The sequence below is a fragment of the Bombina bombina genome, chromosome 5 (assembly GCF_027579735.1).
Source record: "Bombina bombina isolate aBomBom1 chromosome 5, aBomBom1.pri, whole genome shotgun sequence".
NCBI classification, from domain to species: Eukaryota; Metazoa; Chordata; class Amphibia; order Anura; family Bombinatoridae; genus Bombina; species Bombina bombina.
Genome location: NC_069503.1, coordinates 625,177,196 through 625,198,035, shown reverse-complemented (window position 1 = coordinate 625,198,035; position 20,840 = coordinate 625,177,196). Strand labels below are relative to the sequence as shown.

The 20,840-nt window shown below is 40.3% G+C and overlaps 1 protein-coding gene across 1 annotated transcript in view; it reads right to left on the bottom strand.

The window, feature by feature from the left end:
- Positions 1-20,840, bottom strand: part of SLC39A6 (solute carrier family 39 member 6) — a 114,683-nt gene that overhangs the window by 58,885 nt on the left and 34,958 nt on the right. Inside the window, exons 7-8 of the mRNA XM_053714585.1 lie at positions 11,484-11,564; positions 9,657-9,847 (exon numbers count right to left, since the gene is read on the bottom strand). Of these exons, the coding sequence (XP_053570560.1) occupies positions 9,657-9,847; positions 11,484-11,564 (272 nt within the window). The remainder of the gene's footprint in view (positions 1-9,656; positions 9,848-11,483; positions 11,565-20,840) is intronic.

Sequence of the window (20,840 nt, the reverse complement as noted above, 5' to 3'; positions counted from 1 at the left end):
AACTAAATTCAGACTCCATGGCGGAGCCACAGATCTATAAATAGGCTAGATTCTGACTAAAGCCTGGCTAAACGTTTGAACGTCTGGTACCTCTGCCAGACGTTTGTGAAAAAGAATAGACAAAGCAGATATCTGTCCCTTTAAGGAACTAGCTGATAATCCTTTCTCCAATCAGTCTTGGAGAAAGGACAACATTCTGGGAATCCTAACCTTACTCCATGAGTAACCCTTGGATTCGCACCAAAAAAGATATTTTCGCCAAATCTTATGGTAGATTTTCCTGGTGACAAGGCTTTCTAGCCTGAATCAGGGTATCAAGAGAAACCACGCTTTGATAGAATCAGGCGTTCAATCTCCAAGCAGTCAGACGCAGAGAAATTAGATTTGGATGTTTGAAAGGACCTTGTATTAGAAGGTCCTGCCTCATTGGTAGTGTCCATGGTGGAACAGATGACATGTCCACTAGGTCTGCATACCAGGTCCTGCGTGGCCACGCAGGCGCTATTAGAATCACCGAAGCCCTCTCCTGCTTGATTCTGGCAACCAGACGAGGGAGGAGAGGAAACGGTGGAAAAACATAGGCCAGATTGAAGGACCAAGGCGCTGCTAGAGCATCTATCAGCACCGCCTGGGGATCCCGGGACCTGGACCCGTAAAGAGGAAGCTTGGTGTTCTGACGGGACGCCATCAGATCCAGTTCTGGAGTGCCCCATAGCTGAGTCAGCTGGGCAAATACCTCCGGGTGGAGTTCCCACTCCCCCGGGTGAAAAGTCTGACGACTTAGAAAATCCGCCTCCCAGTTGTCTACTCCTGGGATGTGAATTGCTGAGAGATGGCAAGAGTGATCCTCCGCCCATCTGATTATTTTGGATACTTCCATCATTGCTAGAGAACTCCTTATTCCGCCTTGATGATTGACGTAAGCTACAGTCGTAATGTTGTCCGACTGAAATCTGATGAATTTGGACGTAGCTAGCTGAGGCCATGCCTGAAGCGCGTTGAATATCGCCCTCAGTTCCAGAATGTTTATCGGGAGAAGAGCTTCTTCCCGATACCATAAGCCCTGAGCTTTCAGGGAGTCCCAGACTGCACCCCAGCCCAACAGACTGGCGTCGGTTGTTACGATGATCCACTCTGGTCTGCGGAAACACATTCCCTGAGACAGGTGATCCTGAGACAACCACCAGAGAAGAGAATCTCTGGTCCCCTGGTCCAACTGTATTTGAGGAGACAAATCTGCATAATCCCCATTCCACTGTTTGAGCATGCACAATTGCAGTGGTCTGAGGTGTATCCGTGCAAAAGGGACTATGTCCATTGCCGCTACCATTAGTCTGATTGTCTCCATGCACTGAGCTACAGATGGCCGAGGAATGGAATGAAGAGCTCGGCAAGTAGTTAAGAGTTTTAACTTTCTGACCTCCGTCAGAAATATTTTCCTTTCTACCGAGTCTATTAGGGTTCCTAGGAAGGGAACTCTTGTGAGGGGGGAGAGAGAACTCTTTTTGATGTTCACCTTCCACCCGTGAGACCTCAGAAAGGCCACTACAATTTCCGTGTGAGACTTGGCTCTTTGGAAAGTCGATGCCTGAATTAAGATGTCATCTAGATAAGGCGCCACTGCTATGCCCCGCGGTCTTAGTACCGCCAGGAGGGACCCTAGCACCTTTGTGAAAATTCTGGGAGCAGTGGCCAACCCGAAAGGAAGAGCCACAAACTGATAATGCTTGTCCAGAAAGGCGAACCTGAGAAACTGGTGATGATCTTTGTGGATAGGAATGTGCAGATACGCATCCTTTAAATCCACGGTAGTCATATATTGACCCTCCTGGATCATTGGTAAGATTGTCCGAATGGTCTCCATCTTGAATGATGGGACTCTGAGGAATTTGTTTAGAATTTTGAGATCCAGGATTGGTCTGAAAGTTCCTTCTTTCTTGGGAACCACAAACAGGTTTGAGTAAAAACCCAGCCCTTGTTCCGCAATTGGAACTGGGTGGATCACTCCCATTGTATGTAGGTCTTCTACACAGCGTAAGAACGCCTCTTTCTTTGTCTGGTCTGTAGACAAACGAGAAATGTGGAACCTTCCCCTTGGAGGGGAGTCCTTGAATTCTAGAAGATATCCCTGGGATACAATTTCTAAGGCCCAGGGATCGTGTACGTCTCTTGCCCAGGCCTGAGCGAAGAGAGAGAGTCTGCCCCCTACTAGATACGGTCCTGGATCTGGGGCTACCCCATCATGCTGTCTTGGAAGCAGCTGCAGGCTTCTTGGCCTGTTTACCCTTGTTCCAGCCCTGGTAAGGTTTCCATGCTGGCCTGGGTTGTGAAGCGTTACCCTCTTGCTTTGTAGTAGGGGAGGATGAAGCGAGGCCGCTCCTGAAATTCCGAAAGGAACGAAAATTATTTTGTTTGTTCTTTGTCTTAAAGGACTTGTCCTGAACAAAAATTTTCTTAAGTAAACCCTCTAATTTTTTATCCATAGGGTCTTTAAAAACACAACTGTCTTCAATTGGTATGGTTGTGCGTTTAGCAAGTGAAGAAACAGCCCCCTCCACCTTAGGGACCGTCTGCCACGAGTCCCACATGGGGTCAGATATGGGGAACATTTTCTTAAAAACAGGAGGGGGCGGAGCCAACTACCAAACTGAACGGACGTGCATCTCCAGAGCTCCTCAGCTATAATTTTATATAGTGTCGTTATTTGTGTATAAGAGACCTTCTTTCACATATTATCTTGGATACTCATTGTATCTACATCCCCAGCTATGCATGGAGAAAACTGAATCTGAGCTACACAGAGGAACAGCGCCTAGAGCCGTTGTCAAGCGCCTCAATATAGAGGCGCGAATCGCCATTTTGGATTAGTATGGAGTTCCTAGATCGATGGGAGGCTAAGACGGAGCAACTACTTCAGACCTTATACTGGGAGCTAAAACATGACCTGATTGCTTTGGGAGACAAGCTAGCAGTGCTACTTCCTCACCGGCCACTAGTCCGAGACGCATTTGAGCCTACAGCCCACTCTCCTTCACAAAGCCACACGGACGCTACATTAGCTCCTACAGATGGACCCGCTGCTGGATCTGAACCAGAGGCGCTACCTGACAGTCCCCAGCGCGACATCCTGGACTCTAACACGATGAGGAAATCTACTGAGGGCTCATTCACTCTGACCGATAATGGCTTAGAACTCTCTCACACGGAACAACCCGAGTGGCCTGGCCGCACCACACAGCTCCTGAGTCATCAACTATTTGTCGGGAACTCCTATGTCCCCTACTATGAGTATGAAGATAGCTGCTATGTATCTCTCACCTACGGATGGCTGTGCAGCGCTTGGAATAGGAACTGCTTCATTGGCGACTACTCTGGTGCTGCGCATTATCAGCACATCCTCTGCGCTAGCAGGGCTCTCTCAAAAGATCCGAATCAGCGATCGAAGTGGCTGTGGGATACAGGACAGTCAACATATCCCAGATGTGGCGTACAGACCGGGGTTGGCTAGTCTGTCTGAGTTCCCTGTTATTCAGGTCTCTCTCTGATAAGTAAATACTTAATTGGCAGTCCGGACACCTTGATAGACGTTACTGCTCTCTGAAATACTTATTTGAGGGGGTATAAACTTTTTCTTTATGTTTAAGCTCTTCAGCATCGGGCTGTTCTAATATGTGGTCCTTAGAGGTGTTTCTGTATATGAGGATTTTTACCACTATTTTAAGGACGCCTCACACTCTAGTATGGTAATATCTATAACCACCTAATTCCTAGCTCACTATGTTGTATGGTTACTTTATCAGTTATTTAGTTATAGAGCGCTCCAGCATATTAGATATGAGCGTTATAATCCTTGAGATTAATCTTTACCCTGCACTCGTTTATTTTGTTAAATACTGCCGTTTGTACTTTTTAACTAGCTAAAGAACAGGAGGTTTCTAGTTATGACAATATCCTCACTGCTGATGTTTGCCATACTTTGATTCTTATTAGCCTTAGAGTGTTTAGATAGTTTATGCATGTCCTGTACTACCTATTACTTACTACACAGCTCAACAACATGTATGCATGTTTCTCACCCCAACTTGCATTGCCTCAGAGATTGTAGTTCTTTAAATAATAGCAGCTACTAAAATTTTCATTTATATTACATGTAGGACTACTCTGTTCTATATATGGACGTAGTTATCTGGGCGCGATTTAATCCCTATATCTCTTGTAAAAGAATTTCACCTTATAAGGTTAATATCTGACTATACTGGTCTTATAAATCTCTATACAAGGGAGGGCATAGGCTGACACACTAACTGTGCTCTTATATTTGACTCAGTGGACTTCAGGAACGCTGATATTTACTGTATTACATGTTGTGATAGTCCCTATCTAGTTTTGCTGTTCACTTTTTATCTCATCGTTGTATTAATGCCGTTTATTGTCTCACTTGTTATTATCTTACGTCCTATACATGTATCTTATTGTAAGTATATATTTAAATAGATCCTACTGGCCATATTTTCCCTACACTAGCGAAGTATGTAGTTCCTGGGACTTTAACCATTAGCAAGCTTTGCCCGGTCCCCTAAGTAATCAACCTGTACCCAGAACAGCCTCTAACTCCTGCGTATACTGGGAGATAGACTTACAGATTTTAAAGTATTAATTTCCCTATTGTTAAGTAAGGTATGTCATCTGCAGATAATAAGATCCATTATGCCTCATTTGCCTTGCTAGTCCAAAGGGGTGACTAAGTCTGAGAGCCATTTGACAAGGACCTGCTTTTTAATACACTGAGGGGGCAGATAAATATTTTTGAAGGTTTCAGGACCGTATATACATTAATAGCAATTAATCATTCTAATAATATATTTTTTGAAAAAAGTTTAGGGAATACATGTGACTGGGGATTAGCAGCTGATCTGTTGCCACTGTTTATGTTTCATGCTCTATAGGAGTGTCCCCTTCCTAATTCTCACAATTGTAGTAAGCTTTACCCTAAACTTGCTAATGTATCTGATCTCATTAATTTACTCAGTAAAATACAAGGGACACTGTACACTGAATATCTAGTACACCTGTGAGAGACCTGTAGAGTTATGTTATATGTTTCTTCATTTTATTTTTTTATTTTTTATTTTTATGTGGTATCTACCTATAAACATCTCTTACTACGCTATCTTAAAGTTTAAATTCGGTGCTATTCACAACAACTGTAGCCTTTAATTACCCCCTCCCTTACTATCACTCTTGGCTCCGCCCCCCCTTCCCTCCCCTTATCCCACCCAGAGCGGCTCTTGTCCGCTGAAATACCCTTACCCCATTATCTATATTATCAACTCCCCCTTTTGCCTCTCTTTCCTATCTCTCTCCTAGTTAAACTAGCTCACAATGCCCAATGTAAAACGGGGACCATTTTTATTTTCTTCAGATTATAAAAAAGAGGTTTCATATCACCCTATATAACATTCTTTTTGGACATTCTAAGGTAGCTTCCTTTAGACTATCATTCCTTTCCACTAGCTCTGTAAGGTAGACTGGCTTGTCCTATCACTGGATGGTGAGACAGCGGACTACTTCATAAGCCCTATAAGTAGAATGCCCACACTACCCCAAAGATTCATAGAATTTATGCCTAGAACTGTAATAGATTTATATTTCTATTGTGCCTCTATATCAATCTTGTATGATTTATTGGAATCTTTGTTTATGGGTGTCTTTATTTGTATTGCTATATTTAACCTCAATAAAAAAATATTTTTCAAAAAAAAAAAAAAAAAAAAAAAAACAGGAGGGGGAACAAACGGAATACCTGGTCTATCCCACTCCCTAGGAACGATAGCCGCAATCCTCTTAGGGACCGGGAACACATCAGTGTAAACGGGAACTTCTAGGTACACAATTTCTCTGGAACCACCAAAGGGTCGCAGTCATCCAGAGTAACTAATACCTCCCTGAGCAATAAGCAGAGGTGTTCTAGTTTAAATTTAAAAACCAACGTATCTGAGTCTGTCTGAGGAGCAACCTTTCCCGAATCGGAAATTTCTCCCTCAGACAGCACATCCCTCGCCCCCATTTCAGAGCGTTGTGAGTGTATATCGGATACGAAATTTTTACAGTATGTACCTAAAGCATTAGTAAGATTGCACCACTAGCAATAAAAACGATTAACCCCTTAATGCCCAAACCGGATCGACAGTAAGCCAACAAACCGGTTAAAACAACATCAGCACCTTGCCACAGCTCTGCTGTGGCCCTCCCTGCCCTTAGGAACCAGATTTGTGGGGAAAAAGCTTCTTATAGGCCCTCAAACTGCAGCAGGACCCTCCATGTGAAAAAGCCTGGACTTCTAGTCAAATATAACTGCGCATCTGAGGCGCAAAATTAGGCCCCTCCCACCTTACTCCGGTGCTGTAAGGCCTAAAGAGACACTCCTAAGTGTTTTAATAATAGCCATGTGGGTAACAACCCCTGAAAGAAACCCAAAGGAACCTTCAAAGTGTCTCAAAAAACGAAATTTTTCAATAAAAAAACGTTTGCCATTAAGTAGTGTCAACCAGCATAAACTAGCCCTGTTATGTAAGCTTGCAATTCCATACTTAGTCTCTGAATACAGCTTACCCTTCCCTCATGGGGATATTATCAGTCTTTTCTAGCATTATCACAGTCTTGTCTAGAAATAAATGACTGAACATACCTTTTTTGCAGCCTAACCTGCAAACCGTTCCCCCCAACTGAAGTTTTCTTGTACTCCTCAGTCCTTTGTGGGAACAGCAGTGGATCTTAGTTACAACATGCTAAAATCATCTTCCTCCCTGCAGAAATCTTCATCTCCTTTCTGCTAGAGAGTAAATAGTACACACCAGCACCATTTAAAATAACAAACTTTTGCTTGTAGAAAATAAAAACTACATTTCTAACACCACATTCACTTTACACTTCCGATTGCTTAGAGCCGGCAAAGAGAATGACTGGGGGGGTGGAGCTAGAGGGGGAGCTATATGGACAGCTCTGCTGTGTGCTCTCTTTGCCACTTCCTGTTGGGAAGGAGAATATCCCACAAGTAAAGGATGAATCCGTGGACTGGATACACCTTACAAGAGAAATTATAATTTTCCATTGTTCTTTCTATGTATTGAGCTTAAGTTTTCCAGACAAATCTAAGATAAGGAAGCAAGTTTGTGTACACAAAGTGATAACATAATGAGATCTGATATTACCTGAAAAGCACAAAATCAGCTACTTCATATAGACAAATTAACCTGATAATGCAATTTCTCATACATTATATACTCTGCAGCTGGTATAACAAGTCATTACAAATACATTAATATGGGTCTCTCCTCCTCCCCCGCCCCTCCCCCTCAAATGCTGCCGGGTGTCAGTCGGTGCAGTGACCGGTTGTGCTTGAGCCGCCGCCATGCTGCTTTCCCAAGAATTCATATTGTTGTGGAACGTGTGGATCAGAAAGATATCCCAAAGGAACAGATATTTATGAGAAGTTGGCTTCATGAGTGGTTTGAAATAAAGGACAAGTTACTGACTTTTATGAAACTACGGACCCTGAAAAACGAAACAAGTTTCCTGGAAAAGATCAAGAGGCTAAGCTCAGCTTGAAAAGAACAGTGCCATCTTTATTAATCCTAACTGGTATAACTGTGGGCATGCTTTTTTCAGACACCGGAAGAAAAGTATACGTGAAAACATGGATATATGGGACTTTACTTGGGTGTCTTTGGGTCAGCATCAAAGCCTAAGGGAACTGTTTATCACAAATCAGCTGCACATGATACAAAAACTGTCTTGTATCTCAAAGACCTGTATATAATGCCTTATTCATTACTGCTTTGAATCATATAGAATGTACAAAAGCTGCATATGTGATTAGTCTAACGTGTGTACTGTTTTTTAATATTAATGTGTTCTGTCCAAAACTTGGAAACTAAAGTGGTACGTGGACTATACTGAACCTGCACTTTTCTATCCTGTTTAAGGAATTGTCAGATTTCATTGTGGTTAAGTTCAGGGTCTCATACCATAATTAAGAAGACATCCATCTAGAAAATAATTAACAGATTTCACAACTATATCTAATGTAATGTCTTTTTATTAGCTTTTACTTAGGTTTGTGTGTGATATTTTTTAACCTAGCCTCCCTAGTTCAATGTTTATTCATTAGATTTAGCTATAACTTATTATTTTTTTTATATATGTTAAACCATTTGTATACATTATATGCCATAACCAGTAATGTTATACTATTCAATGAAATTTGCCAATGAGCTGCAGTAAGCGGAATTGAATTCATATAGAGTTATTGACGCATGTGCCTTTTTGATTATATCCAATTTATCCTAATTTATGGGAAAAAATGTCTACAAAGGATTACCATCCTTTGAAATATTATTGTATGAAGGTAGTTGCCACACATACATTCAGATTTAGGCTATTGGATTTCAATCATTAAAGCATACTGAACCAGTTAAAAAAAAAAAAAAAAAAAAAACCAACAACATTAATATAAAAAACAATTTTACAGTGTATTGTCCCTTTTAACCAGAGCTCTGAAGTCACAGTTATCATTCTAGCATAAATCATGATTACGCACAAGTGATCTCATTTACTTTCAATTCGTAAAACAAGCGGTAAGTGCAAACCCCTTATCGCTTAGACACAAACGTTTGCGCTCCATTCGTAATCTGGCCGTAAGTATTTAATCCCTTCAGTACCGGGAATTAGAGAAAAAAAATTCCAAAACTACCTGAGAATTTTTAGGGTTTTTTGCTATCACTCCATTTAAACAGAAATAGAGTCTTGATTTTGTTTTTTATTTACCTATTAAAACTTTATATATATTTTTTAGTAGACAACCCAATGTATTGATATAGGCCCAGTTTGGTATATTTAATGCTACTGTTTTGCCACTCAACGCGATCATATTAAAAAAAGTTAACGGTTTCACAAATTATTTACACACATCTTGTGCAGTCATAAGACAACAAGTTGTAAAAGCTTCTCCGGGATTCCCTTTGTACAGAAATAGCAGACATATATGACTTTGCCATTGCTTTTTGGTAATTAGAAGGCCGCTAATTGCAGCTGGAGTAAGGAGTTAATCAAGTAGCTTGTAAGGCTAATTTTAGATGTATTGTAGAGATTACTCTCCCACCTGACACCTCCCACCCCCTGATCCCTCCCAAACAGCCCTCTTGTTTCCCTCCCCCCCCCTCCTCCAGACACACACACCATCATCTTAGGTACTGGCAGAAAGACTGGTAGTATGCAGTTTTAGCATTTTTTTATATTATAATTTACTGTTCACAGTTGGTGTCACTGTCTGTATCAGCCATCTGCCTTCATATGGTAAAGAAAGAACAATCTGTTCATCCTTACATATAAAGGCAGATACCTTCTGTCCCTGGCTGCATTCTCCGCTGTCAAAGCTGAAGGCGAGGACTGCAGCATGCCAGACTGTTGGACATAGGTACTACGTCAACAGGGTACACTAGGCAAAGTACTCTTTGCTCTTTGCAGAGCTTAAACACATAGACTTGCAGGGTTATTAGTGATAAAATTAGAGCATGTAATATATTCACTATAATGGCCCCTTACATTACTGGATAATTACGTTTAAAAAACTGAAAAAAGATGTTATTTGCACTTACCATGTCTACAAATGCCACGTACATAAATAACCCAGCAGTGAGTGCAAAGATCCACATAGAAACATTTTCTGCATAATGACCAATAAGAATTCCAGTTATCATACCCAGGTATGCAAGCATGGCTGACAGGGCATTGTACATCACAGCCTGCTTAACTGTCATACCAGCTTTAAGAAGCACTGCAAAATCCCCTGCAAAAAAAAAAAAAGCATCTTAATACATTTTACTCAGAATAGTAGACTTCATGGACCATTAAATATTTAAAAAAAAATGAATAACTAAATAAAACAAACAAAAAACACAATGCAATATCACTTTCACTGAATTTTAAATGAACAGTAGATTTATTTTCTGACAAATTAAAAAAATCACTTAATTTGCTGGTCTCCTGAATCATGTGACAGCCATTAGCTAATCACAAACCTATGTATACATTGTAAACTTGTGCACATGCTCAGTAGTAGCTGGTGCCTCAAAAAGTGTGCATATGGAAAAAAGACAAGCTCATAATGGAAGTGAATTGGAAAGTCTCTTAAAAAGACATGCTCTATCTGAATCATGAAAGTGATTTTTTACTTCACTGTCCCTTTGTTTTTTTAGAACCAGCACGTTAGCATTTCTTGCATGTTCTCTTCTCGGAAAACAAGATTTTCAAGTTTGTAACTGAAATAGATATATAGAATTTATCAGAGTGATTATACCATTATATCAACTATAAAAAGAGTGATAATAATGCAGTTACATATAGAAATTTTGCACAAAAATACATTGAAAGTTTACACCCACAAGAACATTTGTGTCTGATTGGCCAGAGATAGAAACCGTGAGAACAGAAACAGACTCTCTTGTGACAAGAAGCACCCAGAAGTGCCCTTGACTGATCATTCCCAGCATTCTTCACTTAATAAAAAAATGCTAGAGGGTGTGTGTGTGTGGGGACGGGTGTAAAGAGACAGGTACTGCTAAACAGTTGAATGTTTAAAATAAGATATGCAAAAACAAAAAACACACATTCTGTTTCTGTCAGGCAACTTTACAGTTCTCTTAATTTGATTATTATTTTTATTATTATTATACCTTATTTATAAAGCACCAACAAATTCAGCAGCGCTGTCCATGGGTACAAAAGATAAGAGTACAAGGGTTATAAAATATTTTGAGAGATGGGGCAAAATTTATCAAACAAACATAGGAGGAATTGAGGGCCCTATTCTCTGTGGGAACTTACAATCTAAAAGGGTAGGAGGGTGAGAAACAGGAGGTGGGAACTGGAAGGGTGAGAATGATGTTAGTATAGAGTTAGCTGAAGGCAATTAAAAATGAGTACAGTAGAATTCACTTGTTACTGAGTTGGGTGACAGGCTTCCTTGAACAAAAATGTATTTAGAGAGCGTTTAAAGGAAGACAGATCAGGGGAAAGTAATGCATTAAACTAAACCCTTCACTTCCCTGTCTGTTTAACATAAGAATGAAAAAAAAAAATATGCGAGATCAGGTATTATTGATATGAATATAGAACTGTTTTTCACCCTCTAGGGATAATCTAGTCAAAATTAAACTTTCATGATTCAGATAGATAGAGCATGTAATGTTAAGCAACTTTCTAATGTACTCCTATTATCAAATTTTCTTCGGTATCTTTATTTGAGCAAGCTAGAATGTAAGCTTAGGAGCTTGCTTATTTTCGTTTCAGCCCATGGGTAGCACTTGCTGATTGGTGTCTAAATGTAGCCAACCTTTAAGAACATAAAGTCTCACATTAACATCAACATAAATTTCCGATTTTGCAAAAAAGAATCTAAGTTTTCTATATTTTTGACTACATACCTAACTCATGTGGTAATTCATGGCAGAAAACAGCCACAGAAGTACTTAATCCACTGGACAAACCTTCAGCAAATGCAGCTCCTGTAATTATAAACAAAAAGGACTTAACATGTTTTACTTGCAACTTGTTCTTTATTTTAAATGACAACAAAAAACCATTTGTAGCTCTCTATTCATTTTTAGCAGAAGAAACAAACAGCAGCCAACCTGAGATATCAAACCAAACTTGAGAAACTTCTCTCATTTAAGTGCAAGTACAAACGGAAAATGTTCTTTAATGAACATGTAGTTATTGCTCAATCGCTTGCATGTAAATAAGTGTTTAACCCCTGCAAAGTCAGCTCCATAGCAGCAATGCCCTACTGGATTCTAACTGAACCCATCTGGTGAACCAATGACAAGAGGCATATGTGTGTAATCACCAATCAACAGTTAGCTCCAAACAGTGCATTGATGTTCCCGAGCCATTGCAAAAAGAAGTTACCCCATATCTGATCTATTTTCTATACTACCACATGCACATGCCTATAAATATCATAATTAAAATGGTACCTTATTTCTTTTTCATAAATCCTCTAAAAGGTTGACTTATGACTTAGCATTTATGCTAGGATTCCTTTTCCCAAAATTCAGCAAAATTTAAAACAAGAGTGGATTTGATTTAAATTAAAATTATGATTTAAATCACAATTTAAATCACTAGTCAGTAAGACATATTTAAATCAATTTAAATCATGGTTTTCATTTTTAGAATAATAACTTTGGTTATACATCATTAGATACGCATAGATAGATCATTGAAATTAATTGAATGATTGGGTGGTTAACTATGTCCAGTTTATTAGGTTAATCATTCATATTTGATCAACTTTTCACCTGTACTTTATTGGAAAGAGAAAAATTATTACTTTAATAATAACAATTTAAATTGGTTTATTTAACTAAAACAATTCAATTATATTTCATTTTTAATGCTTGACCCTCCCTCTTCACACATAGGTCTTTAAGCAGGTCTATTCCACTCCAAACAATCTTCTATTCAGTGAGCTTCTTGAAACTTAGGGGTCGATTTATTAAGCTGCAGCGGACAGAGGCATACATATGTGCCTCTGTCCGCTGCAGCTCACCTAGACCGGGGAGATTGAAATTCGCCACCTTAGAGGTGGCAAGGTGGTCAGGGTAGCAGCGCTCTGATTCATAAATTCGGTCGTAGAAGGGCGAAAGGCTGGCAAAGCCTTTGATAAATCGACCCCTTAGTATGGGTTAATTATGTGTACATAGATTTACAGGGTAGCAATAGCATTAAAAGGGACAAAGTGAAAATTAAACGCTCATGATTCAGAAATTTTTTTTTTTTATGCTTACCTGATAATTTTTTCTTTCCAGGCATGGAGAGTCCACAAATTTAATTCCAATTACTAGTGGGATATTCAACTCCTGGCCAGCAGGAGGAGGCAAAGAGCACTCCAGCAGAGCTGTTAAGTGTCACTTCCCTTAACCATAATCCCCAGTCATTCGGCCGAAGGAAAATGGAAAAAGATGATAACACAAGGGTATAGCGGTGCCTAAAGTTTGTACCAAAACAGTGCCGTCTTAAATGTAAATAAGTGCGGGTCGTGGACTCTCCATGCCCAGAAAGAAAAAAATGATCAGGTAAGCATAAATTTTGTTTTCTTTCCTATGGCATGGAGATTTCATTCCAATTACTAGTGGGAACCAATACCCAAGCTAGAGGACACAGAATAAAAGGGAGGGAGAACAAGACAGGTGGTCCTAAACAGAAGTCACCACCGCTTGAAGAACATTTCTCCCAAAAGAAGCCCCAGCAGAGGCAAAAGTATTAAAATTGGAAAAAATGGAAAAAAGTATGCAATGAGGACCATGTGGCCGCCTTGCAAATTTGCTCCACAGATGCTTAATTCTTTAAAGCCCAGGAAGAAGAGACAGCCCTAGTGAAATGAGACGTAATATTCTCAGGAAGCCGTTGTCCAGCTTTCTCATATGCTAATCGGATAACACTTCTCAACCAGAGGGAAAGAGTAGTAGAAGTGGCCTTCTGACCTTTACACTTGCTAGTGAAAACAACAAACAGGACAGTTGACTGACGAAAATCCTTAGTTGCTTGTAGATAAAATTTTAGAGCACGCACAAAATCCAGGTTGTGCAACAGACTTTCTTTCTGAAAAGAAGAATTCGGACAAAAAGAAGGACCAATAATCTCTTGATTGGTGTTATGATCCGATACCACCTTAGGAAGAAAACCCAGTTTAGTACGAAGGACCGCCTTATCTGCATGAAAAATAAGGAAAGGAAAATGACACTGCAGAGCCCAAAGCTCAGAAACTCTGCGAACAGAAGAAATAGCAAAAATAAGCAAAACTTTCCAAGATAACAACTGAATGTGTTTTGAACACAGGCCTGATTCTGGCAAAGGCATAAACAAAAGATTGAACATCTGGTGGATCAGCCAGACGTTTGTGCAAGAGAATAGACAGTGGAGAAATCTGACCCTTCAGGAGTACTGACTGGCAAACCTTTTTCCAGACCCTCCTGAAGAAAGGAAAGAATTCGAGGAACCCTCATTCGACTTCAAGAGAAACCCTTCGATTAAAACCAATACAGGTATGTACGCCATACTTTATGGTAGATCTTATGAGTAACCGGTTTACGAGCTTAAAGCATAGAATCAATTACATTTTCAGAAAAAACACGCCTAGCCAAGACAAGGACTTCAATCCCCAAGCAGTCAATTTCAGAGAATCTATATTTGGGTGTAGGAAGGGACCCTGAAGTAGAAGGTCTTTCCTCAGAGGCAATCTACAAGGGGGAAGAAATTACATCTTCACCAGATCCGCGAACTAGATCCTGCAAGGCCAGGCAGGAGCTATTAGAATCAAAGACGCCCTCTCCTGCTTGATCCGAGTAATTATTCGAGGAAGGAGAGCAAACGGGGGGAACAAATACGCCAGACTGAAGTTCCAAGCAACCGCTAGAGCATCTATCAGAGCAGCCTGTGGATCTCTTGATCTTGAACCACGAGACTATCAGATACAACTCCGGAACTCCCTACCTGAGAGTTATTTTTTTTAAAAATCTCTGGGGGGAGAGCGCACTCCCCAGGATGAAAAGTCTGCCTGCTCAGAAAATCCACCTCCCAGTTGTCTACCCCTGGGATGTGGATGGCAGAGAGGAGACAATCGTGAGACTCCGCCCACTAGAGAATGCGAGTCACCTCTTTCATTGCTAAGACAGTTCCTCCTTGGTGGTTGACATACAGTGGATATAAAAAGTCTACACACCCCTAAAATGTCAGGTTTCTGTGATGTAAAAAAAATAGACAAAGATAAATCATTTCAGAACTTTTTCCACCTTTAATGTGACCTATAAACTGTACAAATCAATTGAAAAACAAACTGAAATCTTTTACGTGGAGGGAAGTAAACAAACAAAACTAAAATAATGTGGTTGCATAAGTGTGCACACCCTTAAACTAATACTTTGCTCAAGCATCTTTATTACAGCACTCAGTCTTTTTGGGTATGAGTCTATCAGCATGGCATATCTTTACTTGGCAAGATTTGCCCACTCTTCTTTGCAAAAACACTCCAAATCTGTCAGATTGCGAGGGCATCTCCTGTGCAAAGCCCTCTTCAGATCACCCACATATTTTCAATCGGATTCATATCTGGGCCATTCAAAAACTTGAATCTTCTTCTGGTGAAGCCATTCCTTTGTTGATTTGGATGTATGCTTTGGGTGGTTGTCATGCTGAAAGATGAAGTTCCTCTTCATGTTGAGCTTTCTAGCAGAAGCCTGAAGGTTTTGTGCCAATATTGACTGGTATTTGGAAGTGTTCATTATTCCCTCTACCTTGACTAAGGCCCCAGTTCCAGCTGAAGAAAAACATCCCCAAATCATGATGCTGCCACCACCATGCTTCACTGTGGGTATGGTTTTATTTTGGTGATGTGCAGTGTTGTTTTTGCGCCAAACATATCTTTTGGAATGTTGTCCAAAAAGTTCAACCTTGGTTTCATCAGACCATAACAGAGCTGCAACAACTAATCGGCATAATCGATAATAATCGATTATGAAAATAGTTGTCAACGAATCTCATAATCGATTAGTTGGTTTGTCATCTTTTGGATTGTTTATATTAAATCAGGTGATTTGGGACTATGCTTTGCATGATATAGTGCCAAGCTTGTTATTTACACCATGCCCTAGATTGATGGTATTTGTTATATGAATTGATGCCACTATTATCTGTTTACACAATTGTAGTGGATCGCTTGCTGTTGCCGATTATATGTACTCTATAGATAAATGTGTAAGGCTGTTTCCTGTTACTGATATATAGTCTTTAGCCCTTTTGGCTTTTTTTGTTTTTGCTTTTAATATTTTTAATTAATTGTAATATGTACCAAATTCAACCTTTGTAAGTATATATCTGTTATTTTAAGAGGGGACTATATATTTTTTCCCCTAACCTTATAGCTGGTTGTTTACCATTGCATATAGATATTCAAGATATTTTTATGTCAGAATGAAGTCCAGGCTTACTTTAAGAGTCCCCTTGCATTGGTGGAGAGCTAACAAAGATAAGTAGCCCACCTTGTTGAAATTGGCAAAAACCCTAGTTATGCATCTCAGGCACCTCAACACCATCTTGTGCCTCTTCTCTGCTGCAAAATAGCTGCAAAAGAGAGCCAGCCTCACCCAGGAGCATGTGGACAGTTTTACATTTCAATGCAAAGTTTCTGAAAAGTGAATAACAGAATGGTATAAACAGTGGTAGTCTACCTATTACTAGTTTTACCTCTTTTCAAAAAGTTTGTGGTTTTGTTCTGCTTAATTATAAAAAATTGTTCTGCTGCTTAAAAAATTGGACCAACAGTTGTGTTAATGTACAGTTTTAGTCTAAAGTTTATACTTATGACATTCAGTATGCGGATTTTACTTTAAAATATAGGAAAAAAAAATATATTTTTTATCCAATTAGTTTATTAATCCAAAAAATTATCGGTCGATTAATCGATTATGAAAATAATCGTTAGTTGCAGCCCTACATAACACCTTTTCCCACATGCTTTTGGGAGACGTCAGGTGTGTTTTTGCAAAATTTAGCCGGGCTTGGATGTTTTTTTTTCATGAGAAAAGGCTTCCATCTTGCCACTCTACCTCACAGCCCAGACATATAAAGAATAAGGGAGATTGTTGTCACATGTACCACACAGCCAGTACTTGCCAGATATTCCTGCCGCTCCTTTAATGTTGCTGTAGGCCTCTTAGCAGCCTCCCAGACTAGTTTTCTTCTTGTCTTTTCATCAATTTTGGAGGGACATCCAGTTCTTGGTAATGTCACTGTTGCGCCATATTTTCTCCACTTGATGACGACGGTCATCACTGTGTTCCATGGTATATCTAATGCCTTGGAAATTCTTTTGTACCCTTCTCCTGACTGATACCTTTTAACAATGAGATCCCTCTGATGCATTGGAAGCTCTCTGCAGACCATGGCTTTTGCTGTGGGATGCGACAAAGAAAATGTCAGGAAAGACCTACTAGAACAGCTGAACTTTATTTGGGGTTAATCAGAGGCACTTTAAATGATGGCAGGTGTGTACTGACTCCTATTTAACATGATTTTGAATGTGATTGCTTACTTCTAAACACGGCTACATCCCCAGTTATAAGTGCACACTTATGCAACCACATTATTTTAGGGGGGTTTTTTAAAAGTTTTTTTGTTTACTTCCCTCCACCTAAAAGATTTCCATTTGTTTTTCAATTGAGTTGTACAGTTTAAAGGTCACATTAAAAGGTGGGAAAAGTTCTGAAATTATTTATCTTTGTCTTATTTTTTTACAGCACAGAAAACTGACATTTTAACAGGGGTGTGTAGACTTTTTATATCCACTGTATACCACGAGGCGATATTGTCCGATTTAAATCTGATAAACCTGGACTAGTTGAGGCCAGGCTATCAAGGCATTGTAAATTGTAAATCTCAACTCCAAGAGTCCAAAGACCCTGAGCCTTTAAAGAATTCTAAACTGCTCCCCAGTCTGAAAGGCTGGCATCCGTGGTCACAATCACCCAGGATGGTCTTAGGAAGAATGTACCCTGAGACAGATGGTCCTGAGAAATACACCAAGATAGAGAGTCTCTTGTCAGGGGATGCAGAGTTATCCTCTGCGATAGGTCCGAGTGGTCTCCATTCCATACATAACTGTAGGGGTCTCAGATGGAACCGAGCAAAAGGAATGTCCATGGCACCACCATCAGACAAATTACTTCCATACACTGAACCACAGATGGATGAGTAGAGGACTGAAGTGACAGGCAAGAAGCCAGAAGCTTGGATTTAAGACCTCTGTCAGAAAAATCTTCATGACAGAGAATCTATAATAGTTCTGTCTGGCACCAAGGAACTTTTCTCCAGATGCACTTTCCCCCCGTGAGAACATAAAATAGACAACATCTCTGTATGAGATCTTGCTAACTGAAAAGATGGTGCTTGAACCAAGATGTCGTCCAGATATGGCACCACTGCTATTCCCTGAGTTCTGACAACCGCCAAAAGGGCCCCTAGAACCTTTGTAAAGATTTGAGGAGCCGTGGCAAGGCCAAAGGGAAGAGCAACAAACTGGAAATGTTTGTCCAGAAAGGCAAACCGTAGGAATTGGCGATGTTCCCTGTGAATTGGAACATGAAGATACGCATCCTTCTGATCTATGGTAGTCATGAACTGACCTTCTTGAACCAAGGGTAGAATGGAACAAATAGTTTCCATTTTGAAAAACGGATCCCTGAGGACTTTGTTGAGACACTTTAGGTCTAAAATGGGACGGAAAGTTCCCTCTTTTTTGGGAACCACAAAAAAGTTTGAATTCCTGACCCTGTTCCTCTACTGGAACAATCACTCCCAGGGAAGATAGGTCTTTTACGCAGTTTAAGAAGGCCTCTCTCTTTACCTGGTTTGCACAGCCCAAGGATCTGGGACATTGCGGATCCAAGCCTGTCGAAAAAGGAAGAGCCTGCCCCCACTTGATCCAAGACTGGATCAGGGGCAGCCCCTTCATGACGAATTTAGAATCAGCGGAAGGCTTCTTGGCTTGTTTCCCCTTGTTCCAAGGTTGACTGGATCTCCAAGAGGACCTGGATTGTTCCAGCTTGAGGAAGAGGAAGACTTTTGCCCTTTGAAGTTATAAAAGGAACGAAAATTAGAATTTTGGCAACCTTTAGGTCTATTTTTCTTGTAATGCGGTAGGAAAGATCCCTTTCCCCCAGTAATCTCAGAAATTATCTCAGCCAAACCCGGACAAAATAAAGTTTTACCCTTAAAAGGTAAAGATAGAAGATTGGATTTGGATGTCACATCAGCAGACCAAGTTTTCAACCCCAGGGCTCTGCAAGCTAGAACTGCAAGACTATAAATCTTGGCCCCTAGTCTGAGTACTTGCATGCTGGCATCACATATAAAAGTATTAGCCAGCTTTAGAGCCTTTATCCAATCCTGGATCTCCTCTATAGTAGTCTCTTCTGAAATAAGGTCAGACAAGGCATCACAACAATAAGATGCTGCTCCCACAACAGTAGCAATGCTTGCCACATGTTTCCATTGCAACCCCTGATGAATATACATCTTTTGTAAGAAAGCCTCCAGCTTCTTATCCATGGGATCTCTGAAAGAAGCGCTATCCTCAATAGGGATAGTAGTTCTCTTGGCTAGAGTAGAGATAGCTCCCTCTACCTTAGGTACAGTGCGCCATGAGACATGTACGGAGTCAGCCACTGAAAGCATTTTTTTGAAAACAGGGGGTGGGGAAAAAAAGGAATCCCTGGCTTTTCCCATTCCTGAGCTATAATTTCCGACATATGGTCTGGAACAACTTCAACAGATGAAGGAATGAAATTGAACACTCTGTTAAGATTAGATTTCTTTGGGGTCTCAGCGACAGTAGAGTCAGAGTCATCCAAAGTAGTAAGGACCTCCTTCAAAAGTAACCAGAGGTGTTGTAGCTTAAACCTAAAATTAACCTCCTCAGGATCTGCAGTACTAGCCACTACAGTCTCAGAGATATCGCCCTCAGAAGCCACTGAGGAATCGTCTTCATCAGATAATTGAGAGAGATTGACTAACGCATCTTTAGCGGAGTCAGAACCCTTGCTAACTGAAATATTTTTAGATTTCCACTTACGCTTACCAGCAACAGGAAACGCTGATAAAGCAGCAGAAACCGCAGAAGTTATCTGCGTGGCAAAATCCTCTGGTAAATAAACACCCTCAGAAGGAAGGTCAGAGGAACCGCAGGGTACTGCATGTGAAAACTGCTTGAGCTTTTGATGTTTGGGGGGACAGCTGAGGCATGGCACAGACAACATTATCCTGAGAGACAGTGGTCTCTGAGAGGGGACTTTTATTTTTAGTCAAAAAGCATATTGTTTAAGCAAGGAGACCAAAACTGCACAGGAGGAATAATTTGAGCCTCCAAGCAATATAAACATTAGCATTTGCTTCAGGGTCCATTGTAGTCAGAAATTGACTCCGGTCTGTAAGTTCACAGAACAGACCGGCAAACCCTTCACTCAACGTCAGCTCAAACTAACAAAGCCGTTGAGCGGAAGCGCAGAGGCCGGTCACATGACTGCATCAGAAATTATAAAAAAGTTAGAAAAAAACAGTGTGAAAATTGGCCGTTCAACAGTAAGAGAGAAATCATAAAATCTGCCCCTGTCAAACACAGCTTCTATCCTGAGCATAAACCACTCTGTAGTAAAAGCATTCTCAATAGATAAGCCCTTCTCCATGATGCCATAGTAACACCCCCTGAAGGATAGTGTATGTATCGGCGGATCATAGTTGCTCCCTGCCATTGCCAGTCTCAATGTTTTTAACCTAAATAAAGTTAAACATCCCAGCAGTATCCCAAAGCATGTCCCTGCCTGATATTCCTTATTTAATGTCTTCTGACTTATGAGATATAAAGCACCCCCAGGTTATTCTGCAAGAAAAAAAAATCCACTGGGGATTTAACCCCTTAAGTGCTGGTTCCTTCCAACCTGTAAGGGAAAGCACTTACCTGTGGATCCTGGGCAGGACAGGGAATGTATTCTTAGGTGAGACAGACATATCACCTCTGACAGGGACCTGTAGAAAAGAAAAAACAGAGTAACCAACCCTGGTTTTCTATAATAGGGGTAGCAATAATGTTAGAAATTAAAGGGACAGTAAAGTCAAAACTAAACTTTCATGATTCAGATAGGGCATGCAATTTTAAACAACTTTCCAATTTACTTTTATCATCAAATTTGCTTTGTTCCCTTGGTGGTATTGTTGAAAAGCTAAACCTA